The sequence below is a fragment of the Macrotis lagotis genome, chromosome 1, assembly GCF_037893015.1.
Source record: "Macrotis lagotis isolate mMagLag1 chromosome 1, bilby.v1.9.chrom.fasta, whole genome shotgun sequence".
Classification (NCBI taxonomy): Eukaryota; Metazoa; Chordata; class Mammalia; order Peramelemorphia; family Peramelidae; genus Macrotis; species Macrotis lagotis.
Window position 1 is genome coordinate 221,313,544 of NC_133658.1, and position 27,100 is coordinate 221,340,643.

At 32.8% G+C, this 27,100-nt stretch overlaps 1 protein-coding gene across 6 annotated transcripts in view; it reads left to right on the top strand.

Moving 5' to 3' along the window:
• BIRC6 (baculoviral IAP repeat containing 6) overlaps positions 1-27,100 on the top strand; it is a 309,262-nt gene that overhangs the window by 192,801 nt on the left and 89,361 nt on the right. For all 6 annotated transcript variants that reach the window (XR_012473425.1, XM_074209682.1, XM_074209678.1 and 3 more), the window contains 4 exons: positions 5,336-5,636; positions 7,042-7,259; positions 8,326-8,490; positions 9,551-9,719. Coding sequence is in view for 5 of the 6 variants with exons in the window: in XM_074209682.1 (XP_074065783.1) it covers positions 5,336-5,636; positions 7,042-7,259; positions 8,326-8,490; positions 9,551-9,719 (853 nt within the window). In the remaining variant the exon portion in view is untranslated. The remainder of the gene's footprint in view (positions 1-5,335; positions 5,637-7,041; positions 7,260-8,325; positions 8,491-9,550; positions 9,720-27,100) is intronic.

Consider the following 27,100-nt stretch of genomic DNA (forward strand, 5'->3'; position numbering starts at 1 on the left):
CTAGGTAATTATTAAGTGTCTGAGACCGGATTTGAACCCAGGTACTCCTGACTCCAAGGCTGGTCCTTTATCCACTACGCCACCTAGCCACCCCTACAACTCTTAATACTAGCTAAACTTTACTCTTTAATCTTTCAAATGTATCAAAAGTTATATTGTTGACTCAAGTTTCTCATTGCTTCAAGGAATATGTCTAAAATTTCTCTTAATGTACAAACGATATCCATCTCATTAATGCTATTATTCAGACTCTCTTTTTAATAATTCATCTGTTCTTCTTTTCCTCCTCCCCATATGTTTCTTAGCATCTTCCTTTTTATCTTTGTCTATAGCAAGCAGCTCAAGTTCAGAAAAATGTATCAGGAAAACAAGCTTATTAGAATGAGACATTCTGTGTATTTAAAAATATCGACGTGGGGGCTAGGTGGCGTAGTGGATAGAGCACTGGCCCTGGAGTCAGGAGGACCTGAGTTCAAATGTGATCTCAGACACTAAATAATTACCCAGCTGTGTGAACTTCACAAGTCACTTAACTCCGTTGCCTTGCAAAAACCAAAAAAAATTTTTTTTATAAAAATTATCATCTCTACTGTTAAGTTTAAGTTCTGTGCCTACATTATTCACTACATTATTCTGTTTATATGGAGTCCTGAGATAGATTTGAAGTTTCTGTATTTACTTGTTAAAAAGGCTCCAAAAAAATCTTAATTTCATGCACTTGTTACGCAATTTGTAATTGTTATATTATGTTCATTTTTTAATTCAAAGTTTTAAAAAAAAACCATTCCAATTACTTCTCCCTTTAATACATAGCCTTATTTTAACTCAGAAATAGAATTGTTTTTTCTCAATTTGAAATAGATGACCTTTGAAGTCCCTTAAAGCTCTAAATTGATGTTGACGAATTAATCAATGCTATAGAGAGACATTTCTGTACCCATACAACTGTTCAAAATATCATAAATTAGAATACTATTTTCTTGTCATATGCATCATTTAGCTGATTGTAGCTACATCTTTTTTTAATCACCAATATCTTGACTTGAAAGGCATCCTGAATTGACTTCCTGTTTTTAAGTCCTACTGGTGGTGGGATTAGAAAAAAGTCATTTTTTTCATTTTCATGCCCCAAGCATAAAATTGTAAGTTGCAAGTGTTCATTGGAGACTTGGGAGTTTATATTCCAAGAGATCATCATATCTGTGCAATCATAACCCTAGAGCAAAAGCAGATGTTGACTGCGAGCTTCATTATGATATTCTAATTTTGTAATATGTTAAGTGTAGGCATTCTATAAGAAACATTATTTAAAAACTGTTCAATGTTATTTGTAATTTTGGGAAAATTAAATGAAATGTTATGCATGCCAAATGCAAAATCACTTAGAAAATTAAAAATATTTTCCCTGATGCTAAAATATTGATTTAGCAGAATGTAAATTAAGAAAACACTCTAAGGATATCTGTTTTTAAATGTCTGGCACAAAGTGTCTTTTCTTTCTCTTATGACTCTCCTTTCTCTATTTCTCATTAAGGAAAACCTTCCAACAGTCCTGTAAAAGGCTTATTATGAAATCAGTCTACTTTTTTTATTTTGTGAAAATAACAACCCTAGTGGGCAAAGCAAAGGCAGTTTACTTTTTTCCTTTAACTCTTGGAACCCTAGGAAGGCTAGTACAACAGATGCCAAATGATACAATTTAAAATGAACATCTTTTGGGGTTTTTTTTTTTGCCTTTTTTTTTTTTAGTTTTGCAAGGCAATGGGGTTAAGTGGCTTGCCCAAGGCCACACAGCTAGGTAATTATTGAGTATCTGAGGCTGGATTTGAACTCGGGTGTCTCCAGGGCCGGTGCTCTATCCACTGTGCCACCTAGCCGCCCCTAAAATGAACATCTTAAATACATTTTTGTTTTAAAGTATATACAGCTTCTTAAACTAAGGAAAGATTGGTATTGTAATACATTATTATTAGATTTTAATTTAGCTTTTCTGTATTTCATGATTATAAATTGCATTAATGTGAATAAAGTCCAGATCCATTTTTTAAAAAAAATTGTAATGTGATGTAATAAATGGATAGACTAGGCAGTTATGAAGTTTCTGATATCAGACTTCTTTTTACAGGGACTCTTTAATCATTGGTTAGTGAAGTCTTGGGCTATGTTAATAAAGATTGTATTAGATAACTTCTATGAAATTCCTTCTAATTGTGAAATATTCTGATTCTATAAAGTTTTCTTTTTTTTTGCTATGACTTCATTATATATGCTACAACTTAACTAACATTCTTTTAGTTTTCAACTAAGTGACTTTATATTATTACTCTATTTCAAAATCTTATTTTCATATTGAAGAATAGTCCTTTTCCTTTTTGAAAAGTCAAATCGGGCAGCTAGGTGGCTCAGTGGATAAAGTACTGGCCCTGAAATCAGGAGTACCTGGGTTCAAATCCGGTCTCAGACACTTAATAATTACCTAGCTGTGTGGCCTTGGCAAGCCACTTAACCCCATTTGCCTTGCAAAAAAAAAAAAAAAAAACCCTTCAAAAGGCAAATCTAGATTTTTCTTTTCCCCATTCAATTTTCACTTACGAATCTTATAAAATAGCTGAATGATAACTATTCTAAGTTTCCCGATTTCAAACATTCCATTTTCTTTCATAATTAAAATTTGCTGCAATTTAGGTGACTTTACTCATTGTTAGACTCATTGTTAGACTCATTGTTTCTGGGTATGATAGTGTAGAATATGAGAATGATTTGTCACCTTTATAGTGCCTACTATTTAATTTTTTAAGTAGATGTTTTTTATTTTTCTTTACTATTTTTAAGTAGCACTAAATTTTTTTCAAAAATTTATTTATTTATTTAAAATGTTACAATTTCTAGGGGGTGGCTAGGTGGTGCAGTGGATAAAGCACTGGCCCTGGAGCCACGAGTATCTGGGTTCAAATTCGTTCTCAAACACTTAATAATTCCCTACCTGTGTGGCCTTGGGCAAGTCACTTAACCCCATTTGCCTTGAAAAAAAACTAAAAATGAATAAATAAATATTACAATTTTTCCCCAGTCTCTGCTTCCCACACCCCACAGAAGGCAGTCTCCATGGTATACATTACTCTAAGTTGAGTGTAATGAGAAAGAAATCATATCCTTAAGGAAAGAAAATAAAGTATAAGAGCAAAATTACATAATAAGATGTGGTACAGATGTTTTTCTTTTTAAATTCAAGGTAATAGATCTATACAGATAATAATCTCCGTCATAGATATCCCCAAATTGTGTCTGATTGTGCACTGATGGAATGAACAGGTTCATTAAGGTTGATCATCACTCCCATGTTGCTGTTAGGGTGTACAATGTTCTTCTGGTTCTATTTATCTTGCTCAGCACCATTTCATCCAAATTCTTCCAGGCTTCCCTGAATTCCCATCCCTCCTGGTTTCTAATAGAACAATAGTGTTCCATGATATACATATACCACAGTTCACTAAGCCATTCCTCAATTGATGAACATTCACTCAATTTCCAATTTTTTGCCACTGCAGACAGGGCTGTTATGAATATTTTTGTACAAGTGAAGGTTTTTACCCTTTTTCATAATCACTTCAGGGTATAGACCCAGTAGTGAGTATTGCTTGATTAAAGGGTGTGCACATTTTTGTTGCCCTTTGAGCATAATTCCAAATTGCTCTCCAGACTGGCTGGATGAGTTCACAGCTCCACTAACAATATATTATTCTCCCAGATTTCCCACATTCCTTCCTACCTTGATCATTGCCCTTCCTGGGCATATTGACCAGCCTGAGAGGTTTGAGGTCGTACCTCAGAGATGCTTTAATTTGCATTTTTCTAATAAGTAAAATGATTCACAGCAATTTTTCATGACTATACATCACTTTGATTTACTCATTTGTAAATTGCCTTTGCATATCATTTGACCATTTGTCAATTGGGGAATGGCTTTTTTTTTAAAATATGAGTTTTCTGCGTATTTTAGAAATGAGTCCTTTGTCAGAAATACTCGTTACAAAATTTTTTTCCCAATTTGCTACATTTCTTTTGCTCTTGGTTGCAGTGGTTTTGGCTGTGCAAAAGCTTTTTAATTTATATATTATTTATATATATAATATATATATTATATATTAATTATATAGTTTTTATAATGATCTCCATCTCTTCCTTGGTCATAAACTGCTTCTCTTAACATAGATGTGACAGGTAAACTATTTCTTGATCTCCTAGTTTGCTTATAATATTGCTTATTTTGTCTAAATCCTGTGTCCATTTTGATCTTATCTTGGTATAGGGTGTCAAGCGTTGTTTTGATCCATGTTTCTGCCATACTAACTTCCAATTTTCCCAAAAGTTGTCGTCAAAGAGAGAGTTTTTATCCCACAAGCTGGATTCTTTGGGTTTATCAAACAGCAGATTACTTTAATCATTTCCTGCTATTGCACCTAGTCCATTTCACTCATCCATCACTCTGTTTCTTAGCCAGTACCAAACAGTTTTGATGACTGATGCTTTATAATATAATTTTAGATCTGGTAGGGCTTGGCCATCTACTTTTTTCCATTAAATCCCTGGAAATTCTCTGTCTGAGAGATTTGCTTATGGACATTAAAAATGGTTCAGTAACTTGTCTAGGATCATACAGTCTTTGTGTCAGAAGATATTTAAAACCCAGTGATCCAGACTCCTGGATCAAGTTTCTATCTGCTCTGTCAGTATAGTCCTAAATTGGGCCACAATTAAATAAAGTTTAAGAAACCATGGATTTTAAAGTTGAAACCTATGGTTGAATCTTGCCCCTCCAGCTTACTGTCTCTGTGACCATAAGCACTTATCACTTTACATATCTGAATATCTGTTTCCTCAGTAGCTCAATCCATTTTGAGGAAGATTAAATGACAATACTTTTAAAATAGTTTAAAACCTTGAGGTGTTTATAAATGTTAGTTATTTTCATTGTTATTATGATGATTACATAAATAGCTAATAAACATGCAGGCAAACAGATTATTATATCTCCAAAATTACTACCAACTTAGAAGATCAAGTAAAGTTTCCAATAGAAAATGATGTTTGATTTCAGATTTTTTAGGTGAGTATTAACAACAATGACTGGAATAGCAAGATCTGCCAGGGTATAGTAAGTAACTAGGAAAAAGTTATCATATGTCATGTAGTTTGAAACATTAGTTTAATTATTTTCTATAGATTATTTTTGTCTTCATTAATTTAGTTCGTGGAAATACTTTTTGCTTAAGCAGAAATTATTTTGATATTAACATAAATATAGTTAAAATAGTTAAACTTTATTCTTTTTTAGGTTAGTGCCCCTGTAGTTACATCTACCACTCAAGAAAAACCAAAAGACAGTGATCAATTTGAATGGGTAACCATTGAACAGTCAGGAGAATTGGTGTATGAAGCTCCAGAAACCATTGCTGCTGAACCTCCACCAATTAAGTCAACCGTACAGACAATGTCTCCCATCCCTGCTCATTCTTTAGCTGCCTTTGGATTGTTTCTTCGTCTGCCTGGTTATGCTGAGGTGCTATTAAAAGAGAGAAAACACGCCCAGTGTCTACTTCGATTGGTATTAGGAGTAACAGATGATGGAGAAGGAAGTAAGTATTTGAAATTAACAATCAGTTTGTGTGAAGAAACACCATGGAACCCAGAAAAACGGTCAAGTAAATATTCGTTATTCTGTCCTTTGTAATTTTTATCTCTTGATATTTTATTTGCTCAATTCAATTAATTTGCCTATTTGGACATGCCTGGTAATGAATTGATAGTCAGTTAAAGAAGAGCAGCATAACAGAATAAAGTAGATTTGGATTTCAATCTGCTTCTGTTCTGGTGACCAAATGATTCCTAGCATTTTTGGATCCAAAACTTTCAGACAGATATTTTAATGATTTTGAAACAACCTATATTTTTCAAAGGGATTGTCGGTGGGAAAGTGTCAAAGTCAAATGATAAAAAAGGGGAGGTCTATTAAAACAATTTACAAATGTATTGAAAAGAAGGAAGTTCGTTAAGAAAGTACGAAAATACATCCTTAGTTTTAAAGAAAGCTATACATATGTTTTAGTAAGCTGTATGAAGTACAGTTTTCCAGTTTCATTTGGAATCCTTTTTTTTGAATTTTTAAATGTCATGTTTTTCTTAAACATATCAAACATGAGAATCATGTTTCATCCACTAGTCTCATAGTGAGCAGAAGATTCAGTCAGATACATGAGTGCTTTTTAAATTATGATACATTTGATAAATTTTATCTAAGCAAAATACACTAAATTCTATTGTCACTTAGAATTTCCATATCGTACACGTAATTGATAGGAATCTTAATACCACCAAAGGAATGTAAGAAATGGTTCAAGTTTTCTCATGAAAGTGAAATTGTTAGTAATTTGATTTTGTATTTATTATCACTCTAAATTTGATCTATGGGTGGCTAGGTGGCACAATGGATAGAGCCCCGGCCCTGGATTCAGGAGTACCTGAGTTCACATCCAGCCTCATACACTTAATAATTACCTAGCTGTGTGGCCTTAGGCAAGCCACTCAACCCCATTGTGTTGCAAAAAAAAAAAAATCTCAAAAAAACCCCTAAATAAATTTGATGTAAAATTGACCTGAGCAGCAGTGGATAGAGCATTCACCTTGGAGTCAGGAGGACAGGAGTTCAAATTGACCCCAGACAACAAACACTTACTTGCTTAACTGTGTGACTTTGGATAAGTCATGTAACCCTGATTGCCTGCCCTCCAGGGTATCTCCAGTAGTACTGATTCATATCTGACTACTGGGCCCAGATGACAGGAGGAAAAAGTGACTCTGGTGACCCAGCACAGCACCCCTCACTCAAATCCAATTCACTTTTCATAATATCACTTACCTGATGTTATGGTCTTCTTGGAGAACGAAGGACAACCATCATCATTATCAAATTTGACCTCATTGTGCACAAATAACATTTATTAATAATCAGGTAATCCTTATTTCTCTCTCTATTTAATCCAGGTCATATCCTGCAGTCCCCTTCAGCCAATGTACTTCCAACTCTTCCATTCCATGTATTGCGTAGTTTATTTAGTTCCACGCCATTGACTACTGATGATGGTGTACTTCTGAGAAGAATGGCACTGGAAATTGGAGCAGTACATCTGATCCTTGCTTGCCTCTCTGCCCTAAGTCATCATGCTCCAAGAGTTCCTAACTCTAATCTCAATCAAGCAGAGGTATGTTGAATCTCATTTTTGTAAAATTATAGAATGATTGTAATATAATGAGCAGGTTAAATTTCCATTTTTCAAATATAATTACATTTTTATAAGATAGTACAGATATAGAAGAAAATATCACTTCAGGCACTACTTAATCTATATCATATCAGACACTGATTCTATAAACACAAAAACAAAGAATGAAATGGTTCCTTCTCTCAAGAAGCTTATATTTTATTGGAATGAAATAATGTATACATGTGTAAGTAACTAAAATTGCTTCAGGAAGAAAGAACTGACACTTGGAGTAGGAGAGGTATGTACTTCAAGAAAAGCTTTATGGAATAGGTGAACTTTGAATGAACCTATGAATACTTTGCTAGAGGGAAAGGCAGGGAAGTTAATTTTTAGAGTTATGGAAGACACCTTGTACAAAGATACAGAGAGAGGAGCTAAAATATTGACTTCATGTTTTAAGATGACTTTGAATATAAGTACTTTGGCATCAAAATTAGTAATATGAAATAAAGTTGCAAAAATATTCTATAACTATATGGTAGAAGACATTTAGTGCTTCCCTCAGGAATTTGAGTTGTGGAATGAATATGATGACACCTATATATTAGGAATATAAATTTATGAATTTGTGGAGTAAAGGTTATTTAGTAAATGTTGTCATTTGTAACATTTGTTTCCTTGATGCTGGTATAATTTTAAAATTTGTTTTATACTTAATGTTTTTTCTTCCCTCCAGTGAATTTTTCCCATTTGTTCTGATTCTTCTTTTACAAGTTGTCTAATATAGAAATGTGTTTGCCAGAGTTATACATGTATATATAACTTCGTCTGATTGATTAGGAAATGTGAAAATCAAAATCTTACCAAAAATGAATATAAGTTTATATTTAAAAACAAATAAACAAACCATGCTGTTAATAGTAAAAATATATAAATCCTTGAAATGCAAGAAAGAGCAATGAAAAGTCCTGTCATTTGCCATCTACATGAACCTTTCTCCTTACTTGATGAAGATTTTGAGATTTGCTTGCAAAGCTACTTTATAAATAATATTTTTTTTAAGCCCCCAGTGTCAAGTACACATAGCAATGCATCAACAGAAGAGCAGCAGCTTTACTGGGCAAAAGGGACTGGCTTTGGAACAGGTTCTACAGCTTCTGGATGGGATGTTGAACAGGCTTTAACTAAGCAAAGACTGGAGGAGGAACATGTCACCTGTCTCCTGCAGGTATTTTTTTTTCTCCTGAAGAGGGTGATAAGAGCCATTATTCATAATTAATTTTTTCTTTTAAGTGATTTATTCACAGTTGGTATCATTATCTAATGTTTTCATTAAGGTTTTAGGGCACCCTAATTTCATTAGCTATTGTATCATCACTTTTAAAATATTTGAAATACTTCTACTTCCAGACATCAGTTTACTTTCATTCCTTTATTGTGACTTCATTGTTTGCTTATTGACTGCAGGAAATAACACACAAAAAAATAACTCATACTGGGACAGTTAGTTCAATGGATAGAACACCAGCCCTGGAGTCAGGAGGACCTGACTTAAAACTAGATTCAGACACTTAATAATTACTACCTCTGTGACCTTGGGCAAGTCACTTTACCCCATTGCCTCACAAAAACAAAAAAATAAATTATAACACATAGTTATTTGTCATCCCCTTCATAATATGAATATGAATTTTTTTTAACCTTTTGCATGTCTATTTTTTATGTGCCACAATCTATAAAATTGACTTGTGACAGGATAATTTAGTTAAATTCTAGTTCACCATGAATGTAGTTTTGGATCTTAGTTCTATAGTACTTAACTTTTTGATCAGGATGAAAATAGATATCTCCATTCAGGTTTGAATTCTAAGATGTTTCTCACCCTCAACTTTTGTAATTGCTTTTTATAATTTTTCTTGATAATAACAGTAATACTATTAATAACAATAACATCCAAGACATTGTTAGCTTTATGATTTATTATTATTCTTATCCTTAAAATATTTTTTTCTAGTGAAATGAGAGGCTTTTTTTGATGATTCATAGCTGGAAACTTTCCATTTACATTAAAATAATGGAGTAATGTTTTGATTATTGTATTATAAATAAATATTTGTAAATTTTAGTTGCAGTTACATAACAGGGGACAAACTAGCTCCCAGGTGGCACTTTTGTTCCAGTGAATAAAATAAAGCTACTACTAAGCCATAAATTCATCTTTTTAGATAAAGCTAGTAGCATCTTCTAGGAAGCTAAAAATATTTATGTCAGTGATTTTTATTTTTCAGGTTCTTGCAAGTTACATAAATCCTGCAGGCAGCTCAACAAATGGGGACCTGCATTCTCCTTCTGAGGGTAGAGGACAGAACAGTAATGCCCTTCCATCTGTTCTTCTAGAGCTTCTTAGTCAGTCCTGCCTCATTCCAGCAATGTCCTCCTATCTCCGAAATGATTCTGGTAACTTTTCTAGATCATATTGTAATTAATCTGCTGAACCATTCCTTTGTTAGAAAACAATTTAACTTGTTATTACAAGGTTAGTTTAAATAAAATCTTTAGTTAAAGGAAAATTTTAGATTACATAGAATAGCTTTTCCTGCCAACTTGATAGATTTACTTTTTATTTGTTAGAAATCATTCTGAGTTTTTGGTTGGATTGCATTCTTCAAAATTATATCCATGGAAGGAGCAAAATTGTATTTGTTTCTTGCTATTCACAAAATCCACCCAATATGGATTTCTTTAGAAATTCCTTCTGTAATGTAGGAAATGTATTGAATGATGTAAGGAAGGTGGAGCTCTGATAATAATCTTATATTCTATTTTTGATTAAATGTTAGAGAAAATGTTTGTACTTATTAAGCCAGTAATAATATGAACAGCAATAGACAGATTATTTTTATCTGATTTCATTAACCATATTATTTATTTGTACAATTAATCTTATGCTTTCTTGATATGACAAGATTATCTCTCGGGAGCTTGAACATGCTACAATAAGTACTTTTGAATACATAGTACCATGACCAAAAGTATATGATTGATTTATTTATTTTCTTAGAGTTTTCCGTTCTTCCTTGGTTTTTCCTCTATTTTATTTTATGTCATCTTCATCTGGATCTCCATAAAATTAGTAAAAAATGAAGAAATATTGGTTTAAAAAGTTACGAAAGTAAAATAGTTTATTTTGTTTCATATTAGGATTTAAGCATTAGCATCAGAACAATTCAGTGAAAGGAAAGGTTTCTAATGTTATAACAGAATGAGTTATAATTATGTGTGGAACTACCCCTATTACCTTCACCCAAAAATCCCATCATTTTTTAATGTTTAATTTTATTTTTTCTAATTACATGTAAAGATATTTTCTATGTTCATTTTTTTTTTTTTTTTTTTTTTTTACGAATTTTGCAATGCAATGGTGTTAAGTGGCTTGCCCAAGGCCACACAAGCTAGGCAATTATTAAGTGTCTGAGGCCGGATTTGAACTCAAGTACTCCTGACTCCAAGGCCAGTGCCCTATCTACTGCACCACCTAGCTGCCCCTGTACATTCCTTTTTTTCTTTTTTAGCGATTTTTGTGTTCTGCTTTTACTTCCCTTTCTTCCCACCACCTCCCCATGACAGCAAGTAATCTGATATACATTAAATATGTATAATCATGTTTAACATATTTCCTTATTAGTCGTTTGTGAATCAAGAATCAGAACAAAAGGGAAAATAGACCATGAGAAAGCAAATACTTAAAATAAAATTTTAAAAGTGAAAATAATAGAATGCTTTGGTCAACATGCAGAGTCCATGGCTTTTTTCCTCTGGATGTGGATGACATTTTCTATCACAAATCTTTTAGGATTGTCTTTACTCATTGACTTTCTGTGAAGAGCTAAGTCTGTCTTTACTTAATCATTGTGAAATCCAAGTCTTAAAACAGGTCTTTTTAATAAATTTTCCTATATTAAACACTTTAAAAAATAATATTTTCTTGCTATTTTGTATTAGGATTCATTTCCTTTCTCCCATCTGGATTTCTGCATTGGTTTTCCTTTTTTTTTTTTTTGCTGGTTTTTCCCTTCAACATTCTGTTATGTTCATTGGCAGAATCAACAGGTGGAAATGCACACTATACTTAAATATTTTGCAAGGTAATCCAAATGTTGAGTGTATTATGTAACTGATCATTTGTTTTTTTTTCCCCCCTTAAAGTTTAGAAACATTCTTTGTTGTCTTTTTTTGTCTTTCCTGTTCATTATTTGAGAAGCCGGTGAACGGGGTTGAGGTGTTCCCAGTGGGTGATAATATTCAATTTTCATTTATTTCAACAAACATATTTCATCTATAAGTCTCATTAAATGGTCTTTGAATATATATATATATGTGTGTGTGTGTGTGTATATATATATACATACATATACATATACATATACATATACATGTAGCTACATAGTTATATACAAACACATCTGAGAAGAAAATAATAGCACTTCTGTTTCAGTTGTTAGATCCAAGTAGTTTGGATTAAAAAATGCAAATATTTTGGCTATATTGATGAGGAATTGCAAAGGGCAAATGTAGTCTTCAGTTAAACAATTATTGAGCAACTACTATGTGGCAATCATTGTGCTACATGCTGGGAATGCAGAGAGACAAGATGAATTCCTACCCTCAAGGACCTCACATGCCAGCAGCTATATACAAATAAGTTTTATAAAGGATAAATAGGTAATAACCCTTAAAGGAGATACTGACATTAAGAGAATTTGGGAAAAGCATCCTCTAGAAGGTAAAACTTTTAGTTGGTTTTAGAGTGTATGTGATAAAAATTTAGATTCATATTCTTGTATTGTATTTTTAGAGTAGGGCAGTTTCCTGCATGGAGATGGATATTACTGCACATGATAACATAGTCTTTACTTAGGACTTTTCACATTATCTGTTCAATTTGATATGAGTGAATTTGGAATTGGCCCATTCATTCAACACTGATTCCTGAGCTTCTCTTCTGTGAACAGTACTCCATGTAAATTCTGAGGATTGTATTGATGCATGCATTTTAAATGAAAGCTAATTCAGTTTGTTTTGAAATATTCTCTCAGTATCAAATTATTACTTGGTCTGGTAATTGAATCATAAATTATTATTCTGGAGCAATCTTAGAATTAGTTTTTGAAAATATTTTGATATTTAGATTAGAATCTGTTTTGTCTTAAAATCTGTTTGGGAGGGGTGGCTAGGTGGCATAGTGGATAAAGCACCGGCCTTGGAGTCAGGAGTACCTGGGTTCAAATGTGGTCTCAGACACTTAATAATTACCTAGATGTGTGGCCTTTGGCAAGCCACTCAACCCCATTTGCCTTGCAAAAACCTAAAAAAAAACCCTATTTGGGAATGTTTATAGTGGAATAATAATTTCTTTCAGAAGTTAAACCAATGTAATTAAACCTCTAGTTGGCTCTGCTTCCTTCCCCTTCCACATAGTATCTGGGGAAACCACACCTCTCAATTTACAATCTAGCAACTGCTCCAGTAGATGCTGTAGCCACTACCTCCTTACTAATCACAGCTATTCAATTCCCTGGAAAGTACATCTTTCTATCAAAGTCCTTGTCGCTGTCAGATCTTTTGCCATCAGAAAACAGAGTTTTTAAGGATGATGGACAGTTAAGAGCATTATCATCTCATAGAGAAACTTTAACATATTAAACAGTCCAAAGAAAACATTGAAAAGACAATCAGCTAAATAACGTCATCCTAACATTCAGGGATCAAAACAGAAAGGGAACTACAAAAGAAAAAGTGAAAGTAATTTGCAAAAAATATTATACCAGAATTTTCTTCAGCAAAGGTTTTTGAAGTATTAGAAATGGACCCTAATAGGTGCTTACAGAGATTTTCACTAACAAGAATAAATGCAAAATATCTAATATTGAGGAACATATGAAAAACATGGAATATCGTTCAGACTTAGGATACAAAAAAAAATTAGAAATCAATGAAAAGGACATCAATAATTACTACATCTATATCTTTTTTCATAGCCATGCAAAGTTATGGACTTTGTCTTTGATATTCAGATTGAAAACATCAGTACTGAGGACCTCATTAAAGCATTAGCTTTTTCGGGGCACTAGGTGGTGCAGTGGATAAAGCACCAGCCCTGGAGTCAGGAGTACCTGAGTTCAAATCCGGCCTCGGACACTTAATGATTACCTAGCTGTGTGGGCTTGGGCAGTCCACTTAACCCCATTTGCCTTGCAAAAAACTAACAACAAAAAAAGAATTAGCTTTTTCATACCAGATTCAACTATGGATCACCTCTTTACCATTTCATAACTACTGGTTATGATTATCTGATGAATATTAAAATGAAGATCAATAGATAATAAAATGCCATCTTTCAAAATTTTTTACTGCAAGTTATTTCCCTTTTGTACATCAGGATCATTTAGTATTCCTTGGAAGAACATGGCCTCTCTTGAGATCCAGGTCAAGGATAAATGGGGCTACTCATGTCCTCACACACATTCCAATTTACAATTCACATCCATATGATTTTAAGATATTTTTTAATTTCTTGGAGGAAATGAGATGGGATGGGTTCAGTCCTGTTTTAGAGAAGTTGACCTTATTAAGAAAGGAGATCCAAGGCACTTAGGGACAGTTGAGAGTGGTACTTCTCAAAATTCAGATTACTATGATACACTTTAGCCTGGAACAGGAATACTTGTTAACTGAGCCATTCTCACATTCTCCTTAATATTTTTCCCTTCTTTATAAAGCCTCAGCATAATGCCAGGGGAAAAAATATCTTCATACCCAAGGCATTGTTATAATAATGCTACTCAATCTGTTCCTTTCAGTATTAGCCCAGGTCATAGCAAGTTGAAAAACCAGGGGACAGTATTTACTAGTGTTATACAACTATGAATATACAAAATCAAGATTTGAGAGTTCTCAAATAATGAACCCCAGGTTAAGTGTTCTTTCCTCTGCATTATACTACCACTTAAAATTTAGTAAAAGGAAGTTGATACCCTGCTTTTTAGTTATTAATTATTGCCCTTTATAAGCCATTTGCATTCTTTACAATTAAAGGGTAGCCTAGTGAAAACAAGTCAAGGAAAATAAAATATTTATCCTTATATACTAAAATAGTAAAGAGTTAAATAGTTTTTTCTTTTGTGCATAAAGGTGTCAGATATATGTTAAAATGAATTCCTTAGGCAATCATTTTCATTAATGCTTTGAATATTTTTAAAAGCTTTAGACATAACAGTAAAACTGGCTTCTGCTCTTGTGTCTAGTATTGCTTTGCAACCATTCAACCTCTGATACAATTTACTTATTGGTAAATTTCAAGGGTCTATTCCCATGAGTATTTTTATTTTTAAAAATATTTCCTATATTTGTTATAAAATTCATTTTTGCTATTTAAAGAAAATTAAGGTATTGGACTAAAAAAAAGAAAATATTGATACTGCAGTAAAAAAAATCTGATTCACTTTGCTTTTAAGTTGTGTGTGTGTGTGTGTGTGTGTGTGTGTGTGTGTGTGTGTATTGTCTTCCAACACAAAATTCACAGATTATCCCATTTTGTAGGGAAAAAATATCTACAGCCAGATCACTTAGAGCTTTCCATGTTCAAATAATAAATAATTATTTGTCTTTCTAGCAAATAGCTTTTGTTACTTCCAAATTTTAGTGAGCACTGCAATTCTTAGAATTGCTGGTATATATTATGCAGTTAATGTCAAGCTTGCAATAAGCTGGCTTCTGGTAGAAAAGCCTTCTACATTTCTTTTGTTTATAAGAGGAATAAATGTTTTGGAGTAATTTTACAGTTCTAGTCTTTATGTTACTCATTGTTCACAGAAGTAATAAGATTTTTCTGTCCATCGGCATTGATTTTCCTGAGCCACTTTATCCTAATAAATACATCAAAAGCAAAGCCAACAAAATCTTTTTAATATTGCTGGCATTTTTTTTGTCTTTTTTATGCATTCTTATCTATATCCCAGGAGATAGGAGCATGTATTTATTCATTTGCTTTGTCTATTTCTGAGATTAACATCCCTTATAATAAAACCTTTTACTTATTACTGAGTATAACACTTCTTACTTCCATGTTTTCCCTTTTCATGTACATTTCCCCAGTCATACACAAAATCCTTGGATTTTGACCTTTGGTCAAAAGAATGCTCTCTTTTTCTTAAAAGTATGATTGCATTTAACTTGCAACTTAACAGTTTGGGATATATACATACTTGCTATTAGAACCATTATTGTTAAAATAACAACAAAGCATCCCACAAAACTAGTTTATTCATTCTTTATATTGTAAAAGAAAATCAAATGGATGCTTCTAAAGATTTGTTTTTTCAACAATTTCTCCCTATAAAAAGGGAGATCTGTTTTATCTCTGCAAGTTCTTCCTTGATTGATAAATGTTCACAATTCCTTTGGTATTTAATTAATTGGTCTCTGAGAATGACCAGAAAGAATACTGCCAGTTTGGTCAGGAGCCTTTCTCATTAGAGTGGAATGGTCCACAAAGTACAATTTTGTCAGGTATGAGGCCATATTCAAAAATCTTTCTTTTGAATTCATACTCTACTTGCATTGTCTTTTTAGCTGAATATCCTGATAAAGTACCATAGCAAATCTAAAAAAAATTTTTTTTCCATTATTTATTTAAGGCAGTAGGGTTAAGTGACTTGCTTAGGGTCACACAACTAGGTAATTATTTAGTGTCTGAGTTCAGATTTGAATTCAAGTCCATCCTGACTTTAGGGCCGGTGCTCTATCCACTGTGCAACCTAGCTGCCCTCATCAGAGCAAATTTTGATTGATGTTGCTCACAGAAAAAAAGAAAAACGTACATCCTACTGAGAAACTTGAATTTGTCATGATTTATAGTATGGTCAGTTGAGGACATTGGAGAGCCAAAGAATATATTCTTGGTTTTTGCTTGTTTATGGACAGAAGAAAAAAGTCATAATCAAATTGGAATAAAGTACACATATAGAGATCAAATTAGTCAAGGCTGAGTCCTCTCCGTCTTCTTAGACTAGAGCATTTATGGCAAAGGCAGTCCCTCCCCTAAAGGAGCTCACAGTCTATGGACATAGAATTATAACTATGTTTGTCCTTCATTCTCAAAGAAGGTCACAGCATTAGGGAGGTGAGGCCATAACAATCCCATGAACTGGATTTTAGTCAGGGGGTACCATGCAAAGTCAACAATCTCAGTTTTTCCTCAGGAGCCAACTGAGTCCACATTTGAATCAGTATCACTGGAGATGGCCCTGGTTGTGAGATAATCAGTGTATAATGACTTGCTCAAGGTCATACAACTAGTTATTGTTGTTTCTGAGGATGGATTCATGCTCCTGTCCTCCTGTCTTTTAATTCCATTGCTCTATCGACTGTACCACCTACACACAATCATATCAGTATAGTAAAGGTACTAGATTAAGAAGTGATTAGGAGGAGCAGCTAGAAGGCACAGTGAATAGAGCACTGGCCCTGGAATCAGGAGGACCTGAGTTCAAATGTGACTTCAGACACATAATTACCTAGCTGTGTGACCTTGGGCAAGTCACTTTAACCCATTGCCTTGCAAAAACCAAAAAAAAACCCCAATGATTAGAAAAGTCTTTCTGTAGAAGTAGAGGTATTAGCTGAGACCACAACTCAGGTAAACCAGGAGGCAGAGGTGACAATAGCCAGCATTCTAAGCATGGGAGGGCAGGCATTAAAAATGCAAATAGCTGGCGGTGGCTAGGTCAGGCAATAGAAAGAGCATGGATTCAGGAGGACCTTAGGTCAAATCCAGCATCAGACATTTAATAATTACCACCTGTGTGACCTAGAGCGAGACACCCAAAAAAAAAAAAGAAAGAAAGAAAACCCCAAATTCCAAAAGCTAAGAGTTGGTGGAGTCTTTTTGTGAAACAGCATATACGCCATTTTTACTGAGTCATGAGTTGGGGAGTGGGGTGGGTGAGATCTAAGATTGGAAAGATGGGATGGAATGGACTCTCAATTAAGAAATTTGATTGCCAGAGGATTTTGTATCTAATCCTGGAGCTGATTATAAGTCACTTGCAGTTTATTGTGTAGGGACAGTTGTATCATTGCTGGACCTGCCCTTGGGAAAAATCATGTTGGTAGTTGAGTAGAGAATGGATTGGAGACTTGAGGCAGACAGACCAACCAGCAGGAATTTACAGTAGTACAAGCATGCAGAGAGAAGGTCACGTTCTAGGGTGGTGTCATTATTAGAGGAGAAAGGGGAGTATTTTCAAGAGATGTCACAAAGATGAAATTGACAGGATGAACTAGGCGAGATTTGATATACCCTTGATAAAAGGATAAGAGATAGTGAAGAGTTTGAGGTATGTGAGCCTGTAGAACTGTTAGGAACTGTTCTATACTCAAGGATCCAAGTTGCCAGTTTTTTTTTTTAGGGTTTTTGTTTTTTGTTTTTTTTGCTAGGCAATGGGGTTAAGTGGCTTGCCCAAGGCCACACAGCTAGGTATTAAGTGTCTGAGACCACATTTGAACTCAGGTACTCCTTGACTCCATGGCCCTTGCTTTATCCACTACGCCACCTAGCTGCCCCTCTCAGCTTTTACTTAAGTTGACAATGCTTATTTTCCAGCTGGCTGTCTTCCCCTAGATATCTTTTAGGCCTCTCTCATTAAGTTTTTTTAAGAATATCCATTTTGGATTGTTTTGTTTATTACCCATTAGTTAAATGGCTAATCAAAAGTTGCGTGGTATTTTTTAAGAAAATGTTGCAATGCTACTATAACATCTTTGGTTTCATATTCTATTATTTATTTAGATTAGTTACTACATTATTTTGGGGATGTGATGTAGAAGGATACAGATTTGTGATTTTATTCATGTAATCAATTCCAAGTGTGGAAACTTCATTCACCCATACAGATCCACAACTATTTTGATTTTAAAGGCTTAGAATATTTCCTATGACTCTGAAAGCTTTACCACAGCTAGTATGTACGTATGAGAGTCTTAACTTTAAAACCTTGGTCTTGCTGACTGAACTCATCATTTAAGCAATGCACTATACCTATGAAAAATATCTTTCCTAATGTATTTTAAATGTTTTTTTAGTCATCACAAAGGCAAAAGAGGGAATTTATCACAAGTTGATGTAAAGACAAAGAGACAAACATGAACTGACTAGTATAAACTTAGAGCTAAAATGACAGAATAACAGGCTTTTACTTTGGAAATATAATATCTTAAGTTGAATTATACTTTGGATTAATGATTAATTATATTGTTTGAAGGATGGCTTTTTTCCCCATACTCATATATTTTCATTAGTTCTCAGAATTACTAACTTATTTTATGACTTGATAGAATAAATCAAATTCTGTTACTTTGAAATATTAAATAAGGCCTATCCAAAATATTTTTATCTTGGAATTTACACTCCTAGTGGTAGATTTTATTATCCCTCATATTATTACTTGAACTTTGAAGTAGACAATGCAGCTTAACTCTTTAGTTATTGTTCTTAGCTGTAATAAAATATTCTGTGTATTTCACAGATATGGTTGTTATAATAACAAATAAATTCCAGAAAATTCTATTAAATTTACAAATGCACTCAATTCCACTTAAATAAAATAATCTGAAATATGATCTAATAAAATTGTATTTCAAGTTATTTATAATACTATTTTTGATAATTACTTTTATATAGGTCTGCTCATTTTATCCACCACCATATGCCAGAATTTTAAGTAATAAACCAAAAGTAGTTAAATGGGTTTGATGAGCTGAGAGATTTATTCGAGTATTCTATTAATCAGTGCCTCTTGCTAATTTGTAATCTTAGATCTTTGTAATGTTATGTCACTGAAGTTTTAAGGTTAAAAAGCCTTCTCTAAATTGATTATTCTAAGTAATAATTAGAATGCTATAGCTTAAAAATGAGCATTTGCCTAAGATGTAGTTCATTATCCACGATAACTCTTATTTGATGCTTGGTTGAGATTGATAAACACAAAAAGGCAAAATAATTTCACCAAATGTTATTTGAACCACCTTAAAATGTACCATTTTATTTTGGTACTAGGGTATCAAAAATATCAAAACTTCCCTCTCCCCACCCCTATTCCCCCATATTCCTTGAAAATATGGCTTTAGTGAACACTTGGCTTTCTTTGAAAATACTTAGGAGTGTGCATATTCATAAGCGCTTACACAAAAAAAAATTCTTCGTGCAAAGTAAAAGACATGTCTTTGTGAAACATTATGACTAAATATTTTCAAATAGAGATGGCATAAAAATAAGAATTGAATCAATACTGTGTAATGATAAAATAATCTTCCTACTAATCAGTAGGGTTTGGCATGGATTTCTTTGAAGAAAGTTCATCCTTGAAACTCAAGACATGAAATCTTCCTAATCACTTTACGTCTTTGGTAGCTAAATATTGGTCCGCCAAAGCTAACATTTTCTGCCAATTTTTGGCCTGACTGCCTATTACAAGATCTTTAGTTGGAATTGTTAAGAGGTTGCCTTAATGGACAAATAAAGGAAAGATTAAAAAATAGGTTTAAGAATATAAATATATTATAACAGGTCATTAACTGAGGATTGTCTTTACCACTCTCACATACAACAGAATAGAGTAGACATATCTTGTTACTTAAAAATTTCACTTTCTTTAGTAAAACTTTAGCCTCCTTTTATTTTAAATGATGATTCTAGGTGAAAAAAATCCAACTTTTAAAACATGTACTCTGTGAATAATAAATATTCCATTTCTGCTATTTATTGGATACATTGAATGAAAAGTATATAATTTTTCCTTCCCAGTAGAGCAGTTTTGATTTTAATTTCATATATCAGAGATTGAGATACCTAGTGACTGAGGTTAGCTTAATAAACAAAATTCAATGCCATGTGCTTAATTATTATTAAGTTATACATTTACATCTTTAATAATACTTATTTCAGAGAATTAGAGATAATGGGTTAATTACTGCTTACAATGAGATTGAGATGTGTCATTGATGAATTTGTACCATGTATTATGACATTCTTCCTAAAGAGATGATAATTATTTTTCCAAGTCATGGCCCAACATATAAAATAGAATATTTGACTGTACTTAATCTAGAATGATAAATTCTTCATTTGTAATCCTAAATTAATCTAAAAGTAAAGCTGAAATTTTATTGGCTTTTGAGTCCATTAGATTTATGTGTAAGATTGAAAAATTCATTAGCTTACTCTTTAATTTCTAACCTTTAGAATAATCTTTGCAGTAAAATATTTCAGAATATGCTAAACTTTTGTCAAAAAGGAAACAAGTTTCCTTTTATGTTATGTTTTTTAATATGACCTAAAATATTTTTAAATAGTAATAATTTGTAAAAGCATGCAAAGCTTTTGATTTTTTTTTATTTTTACTCAAAGCCAAAGGCAATTTCATTATCTGAATATATTGATCAATATGTAGAAAAGTTCAAAATAAGACTAAAGAATAGAACCCATGGTTAAGATTGCATTGGTAATTTTACAGTATATTTGATTAGAAATATGTTTTCCATACAATTTAAATTATCATCTTTTTAACGAAACACATAGATATGCTATTTAGGATCCCACAGAAAAGAGATTTTATGCAATTTTGATTCTAGATAAAATATATATTAAATATGCACCCTTATCGATGTCCTGTGGCATTGCTGTCTATTTGTCTTATTTACACGAGCAGTTTCTTGCATACTTTCTAGTTTAAAGGGACATAATTGTCCATATTTCTATTCCTTCAGTCTCTCTAGTCTTTTATCTGTAAACTGAATATTATCTGTCCATCCTGTCATAATTTTATTCCATTCAGTGGATTTCCAGCTGCCTTTCACACTCAGTGCCCTAAGTGAGACACATACCCTGGAATATTCCTTACAGCTTTAATAAGAGACACTGCTTTCTAAAGGAAGTATTAGAAAACATTCTTTGGCCGTGCTGTCCCCCCCCCCCCACAATATATAATTGTTTCTGCAAAATACTATCAAAGTGTAGTATATATGTACACAAAAACAATAACAAAGAGATTAAGCACTGTCCCAATGATTCCTAACATGGCTAAAATAGATTCTTCTTTTTCCTCTTTCTCCTCTTGCCTTTTTACATCTTCTACTGTAGTGATGGCAGAGGTACCCATTTTTTCAGCAAATATCTTCACCAATATTTTGACAGCTGGCTAGAGAAAAAGAAAGAGAAAAACGAATATTCTCTTAAAGAAGTCACTTTGAGCTTTCAATTAAAAAAATTAGCATTTGTAGTTACTGTTTTTCTTTAGGTTTAGTCGAATAATTTAATTTTTATTTCTTAGTGTATTAGCTCTCTTTGTGTTTTTATGGTCATCGGATTAAATATTCTGTATATTGTTTCTTCTAATTTTAGAGTAAATTATTTTAAATCATCAAAATGCTTTTCATTTTAAAATTTGTACGGCAACATAAATGGTCATTTAATTTCAAGGTACTTGTAACAAAATTATCATTTAATAGGCTTGCATTTTTGAAACTTTAAGTACATTTTTCCCAGTACATTTAATAGCTAAGTTAGCATAAAATTTACTCCTAGTATAATTTTTGTTAACTCTTAAATAATTCAATATATGAGATTATTAGCCTTATAAAACCCGATCTCCTTTTTTTCCTGACCTTAGATTGAACACTTTGCTTTACAGAACCCAGGTTGAGTTACCTGGGTTTGAAGCATTACTACTAGAATTATTTTTATTTATTGTTGCTTTGAAATTTGAGTCCATTTTGCTAACAGAGTATGCATGAAAATTATGACAAAAGATTTTTTATGACCAGAAAATCCTGAGGCTTTCAAGCCTGTGTGAATTACCAACTGAAATACAGTAAATTTTAAAATTGTCATTTCTTACCCTAAATTTCATCAGGAATAAAATGTCATCAGACATGCTGCTTAGTCCATGATAGTGATGACCCAAACTTATATCTTCATATAGAACTGTTTTTTTTTATTTTCAGAGAAAAAGAAAATGTGATACAGCAAGAAATTCCTTGATAAAGAAATTTATTATGAAAAAATTAAAAAGCTTTTAGTCTCTTAAAAGGCATAGGCCTTATCCCATCAGCAATCCATTGTGAAATTCATTGTAGCATTTCAGTTTGAAAAGATAACTTAATTTTCAATATCCATCCAGAGTGTAAACATATTCCATTTTCAGTGGTAGAATTCTTTTTATTTTAAATTCCATATATGCTGATTCAGTCTAAGGGTACATTTCATTCAAGTTTATCATGCTCAAGGATAAATGGGGTCCTTTTTCTTGTTTGTTGTTATTTTTTTTTCCAGCTTTCCTTTCCAATGAGCCTTTTAAGTAGTGTACTCCATTCCATCCATCTGAAGAAGCCTTCTCCTGTTGAAATGCTAGTTCCAAATGCAGAAAGCTGAGTACTATCTAGCTTTATTCCACACATCTGAAAAGCAGGATGGTAGTTTTATTGTCATAATATAAAATGTCACACACCTGCTTTTGCAGCTTTTTGTGATAATTTCAAAATACTTTTCAAGCATTACTTAATTTAGCATCTAGGCACATCTGAGGAACAGAAGGACGGTGGCTTTTAGTTGCTTACTGTAGTGAGCTGTGACATTGATTAAACATGCACTTGGCACTTGCTGAATAAAGAAAGAGCTCCTAGCCACTCTTGCAGTCAGTGAGTTGCATAACAATGTGTGAAAGCTCTGCTTTCATTCTGACATGCTGACAATGCTTTTCATTGTCAGACCAGGCACATTTTAATCCTGTAACAACACTGAATGCCATGTGTAAGGGTGCTGAGTTAACTATACTTAAGGTTTTCCGATGAAGCAAATGACATGCTGACATTAACAATTCATACTTGAAATGGCGATTTTGTTGTTTTTGCTTTCCTTGACAGATAGTTTTTCACAATAGAATTAAAATTGTCTTTCCTTTTTATTCCCTCACTATCTGTATCGTGCATACTTTAGCAATGAATGTCCAGCATTTTAATGAGAAAATATTCTAATTGTATCTACATTTCTCAGGCATATATTATCTTGGACCTACTTTTCATAATATTTTGACTTTCCTAAAAATATATATGCATAAAATATGTTAAACATGATTATACCTGAATAATTTATCAGATTACTTGCTGTCATAGGAGGAGGTAAGGGAGGTAGAAAACTGTGGAACTCCAAAACTTACAAAAAATGAATATTAAGAAGTATCTTTGCATGTAATTGAAAAAATAACATTCAAAAATATGTGTGTGTATAATGTGTATGTACATACTCACAAAATTATACATGTAACTATAAAGTAGCAGCATGGTATATGATAGAAAGTTTGTTTCAAAGCTAGGAAGTGCAAGGCTGCTTATTACACCTATTGACTATGTAACCCTGGAGGAGTCACTTACTGTTTCTGTAACTATTGGATTTGACAGATTTTCTAATCTCTGCTACGTATTCACTTCATAGTTCAGTTTTTATAAAGCAGGCTTATTACTACTTGTTTAATTTGCTTAGATTTTCACAAGTATTTAATCATACTTTTCCCTATATTCTTGCAAAAAAAAAAAGATGGAAAGTTATTGCATTAGTGATGATACAGTTTGGAACTGATTTAATGGCCAAATTGCAACATCCTCAAGTTAGTGTTTTGAGACCTCCAATGATATTCCCCTTGAGATATGTGACTTTCCCTTAGCTATTTAACATTTTTAACTAATGCATTTGGATAAAGACACAGAGTTCAGAGGATTAATAAGCCCACTGAGTAACAAAATCTTGATATGTCTTAACATATAAGCATTGACTGAATCTGATGATCTTTAATACTGTTTAATGCTGAGGCTTATGATTTGGGAGTGTGGAGAGTTAATAATGTACAGTCCTGTTTGAAAGATTGTATGAGGCAAAATTGCTTCTTTGTTCCCCCTGCTGATGTCCCATGTTATTATTTTTTCATTTTCAATCCAGATTTCTCCCCTCCCCACCCCCTAAACAACTCCTCAGGGATTGAATTCTTTAATTCTTACTATCTATCTATCTATCTATCTATCTATCTATCTATATATTATATATATATATATTTACTGAAAATTTTAATCTAAATGAATTGCTACTACCTCAAATATAATAAGAAATTTAACTCACCTTCTACATTCCTGGATTTTTATCTTCCCCTTAATTTCTCTGTTTTATTGGACGAACCCAATATATCCACATGCACCACTCAGGCTCAAAGTCTCAACTTCTCTTTTGAGTTTTCTCCTCTTGTTCCATTTGTATATGTATATTTTTGTGAAGTTCCTTTTCCTAAACCTCCCTAATATTGTACCTCCTTTCCTCATACTGATAGCATTCTACTTTAGACCTTTATCTCTTCCACTGTGATCGGTATCCTGTGATTTTCAGTAAACTTTCCCATGTGTAATATTCATTATTAAAGAAAGTGAAGGGGTGGCTAGGTGGCGCAGTGGATAGAGCACCGGCGCTGGAGCCTCAGACACCTAATAATTACCTAGCTGTGTGGCCTTGGGCAAGCCACTTAACCCCAATGCTTTGCAAAAACTAAAAAAAAAAGGGGGGATTAAGAAAGATATTTCTCACCAGTTATAATCAATCCAACTTTGGGGGTGACTAGGTGGTGTAGTGGATAAAGCACTGGCCTTGGAGTCAGGAGTACCTGGGTTCAAATCCGGTCTCAGACACTTAATAATTACCTAGCTGTGTGGCCTTGGGCAAGCCACTTAACCCCATTTGCCTTGCAAAAACCTTTTTTAAAAAAAAGTGAATCCTTGTGTTTGTGCACATAAGAAATAAGTAATTTCTATAGAAATACATAGTTATTAACAAATATTCCTCACACCCTCTTGAAAAGGATTTCATACTTTGTGCTATACATGTTCTGGTATCAGAACCCTTCATTTAGTTAAATAGAAGAACCCTTAATTGTTTGAAGGAAACTCAGGACACTTACCCTGGTTAGAAGACAATAGCTTTCTTCAAGTATTTGAAATACTGTTCCTTGATAGAGATGTTTGATCTACTCGTAGTCCTAGAACATTAAGAGCAAATGACAGATTTACAGACTTGGGGGTTAAAAAAAATTATAACCTTCAATTAATTGTGGTTGAGGGGCAATTCATTTAAAAAAAAACATTTTGTATTCCAAATTCCCTGTCTTTACTTCACTTACTGTGAAAGTAGACAATATGAAATCAATTTTATATATGTGTGTGTGTGTATATATATATAAATTCATGCAAAAATATGTCTGCATTAGCTATGTTATCAATAAAAACAAAACTGTAAAAGCAAGAAACATAAAGAAAATGAAAAGGCATATTTCAGTCTTCATTCAGAATTCATCAGCTCTTTTTCTGGTGGTAGATACTATATCTTTCTTTGTGAATCCTTTGAAATTTTCGTGGATCGTTGTTTTGATCAAAGTAGCTTTCACTGTTCATTAACCTTAGATTATTATTGTTACAGTTTACAATGTTTTCCTGCTTCTGTTCATTTCACTTAGAATCAGTTTAGATACATCTTCTCAGGAGTTTCTGAAACCATCCTGCTCATCATTTTTTATAGCACAATAATATTCAATTATATTCCTATACCACAACTTATTCATCCATTTCCCCTGTTGATGGTCATCCCCTTGATTTCCAATTCTTGATCATCACAAAAAAAGAGTGACTATAAAATTTTTTCTACAAATAAATCTTTTTCACTTTTCTTTGATCTCTTTGAGATACTGACCTAGTAGTGATATTGGTGGGTCTGAGTTTTGATGCAATTTTATAACCTAGAATGTTTAGATTGTTCATAAGTTAATCTACAGTTCTTTAATCTCCCTATATTTCTGTATCTCCTCTAGAATTAGTCATTTTCTTTTTCTGTCATTTTAACAATTTAATAGATGTGAGATTGTATCTCAGTTGTTTTAGTTTTGATTTATTTAATCAGTTATGGTTAAGTACATTTTTTTATATGATTAATACCTTTGACTTTTTTCTGACAACTGCATATTCATATCCTTTAACAGTTTATTTAACTGTTAGTAATGACTCACTCTATCCAAAAGTTCTTGGCCGGTTATGCTCTGTTACTCCCTCTGATGAGTATTGTAAGTGACTAGGTTTATCTAGGTTACTGCTTCCATCTGTCATATTATATCCCAAGTTGCAGCCCTCTTCCTTCCTTCTGTACTGTTATTAGAAATGGGTCTGTCAGTGTTATCTCCTGTATTTTTATTCATCATATCTGCAATTTACCAAACCAAAATGCATCTCCCTGGCCACCACTTGTCTATCTATGTTGTCATCACTATTAGAAAATATCCTCCTGAGGGCAAAGAGTACTTTTTACTTTTACATCATAAGAACCTAGTAGAGCTCATGGCACATAAATATATTTATATAATCAATGAATATATTTCAAAAATTCACTTAGTGTAGATTATAACATTAGGTTAAACTTAATAAAAATGAAATTTAATCTGTATAAATGACAAATTTTTCCCGTGGTTTAAAAAATATCTTCACAAATAGCCATCAAATTGGCAAAAATAACAACAAAAAAGATAATTGTTGAAGGAGTTCTAGGAATCCTAGTTTACTAGGATTCTCTTGCAATATGGAGCTATGAATTAAACCTCTATAGCAATGAGAATTACACATGAAACAATACTACATTTGGCTTAGCTTTAGCAGCAACAATAATAATAAACATATACTCCTAAAAGAGAGGGAACAAGGGGTAG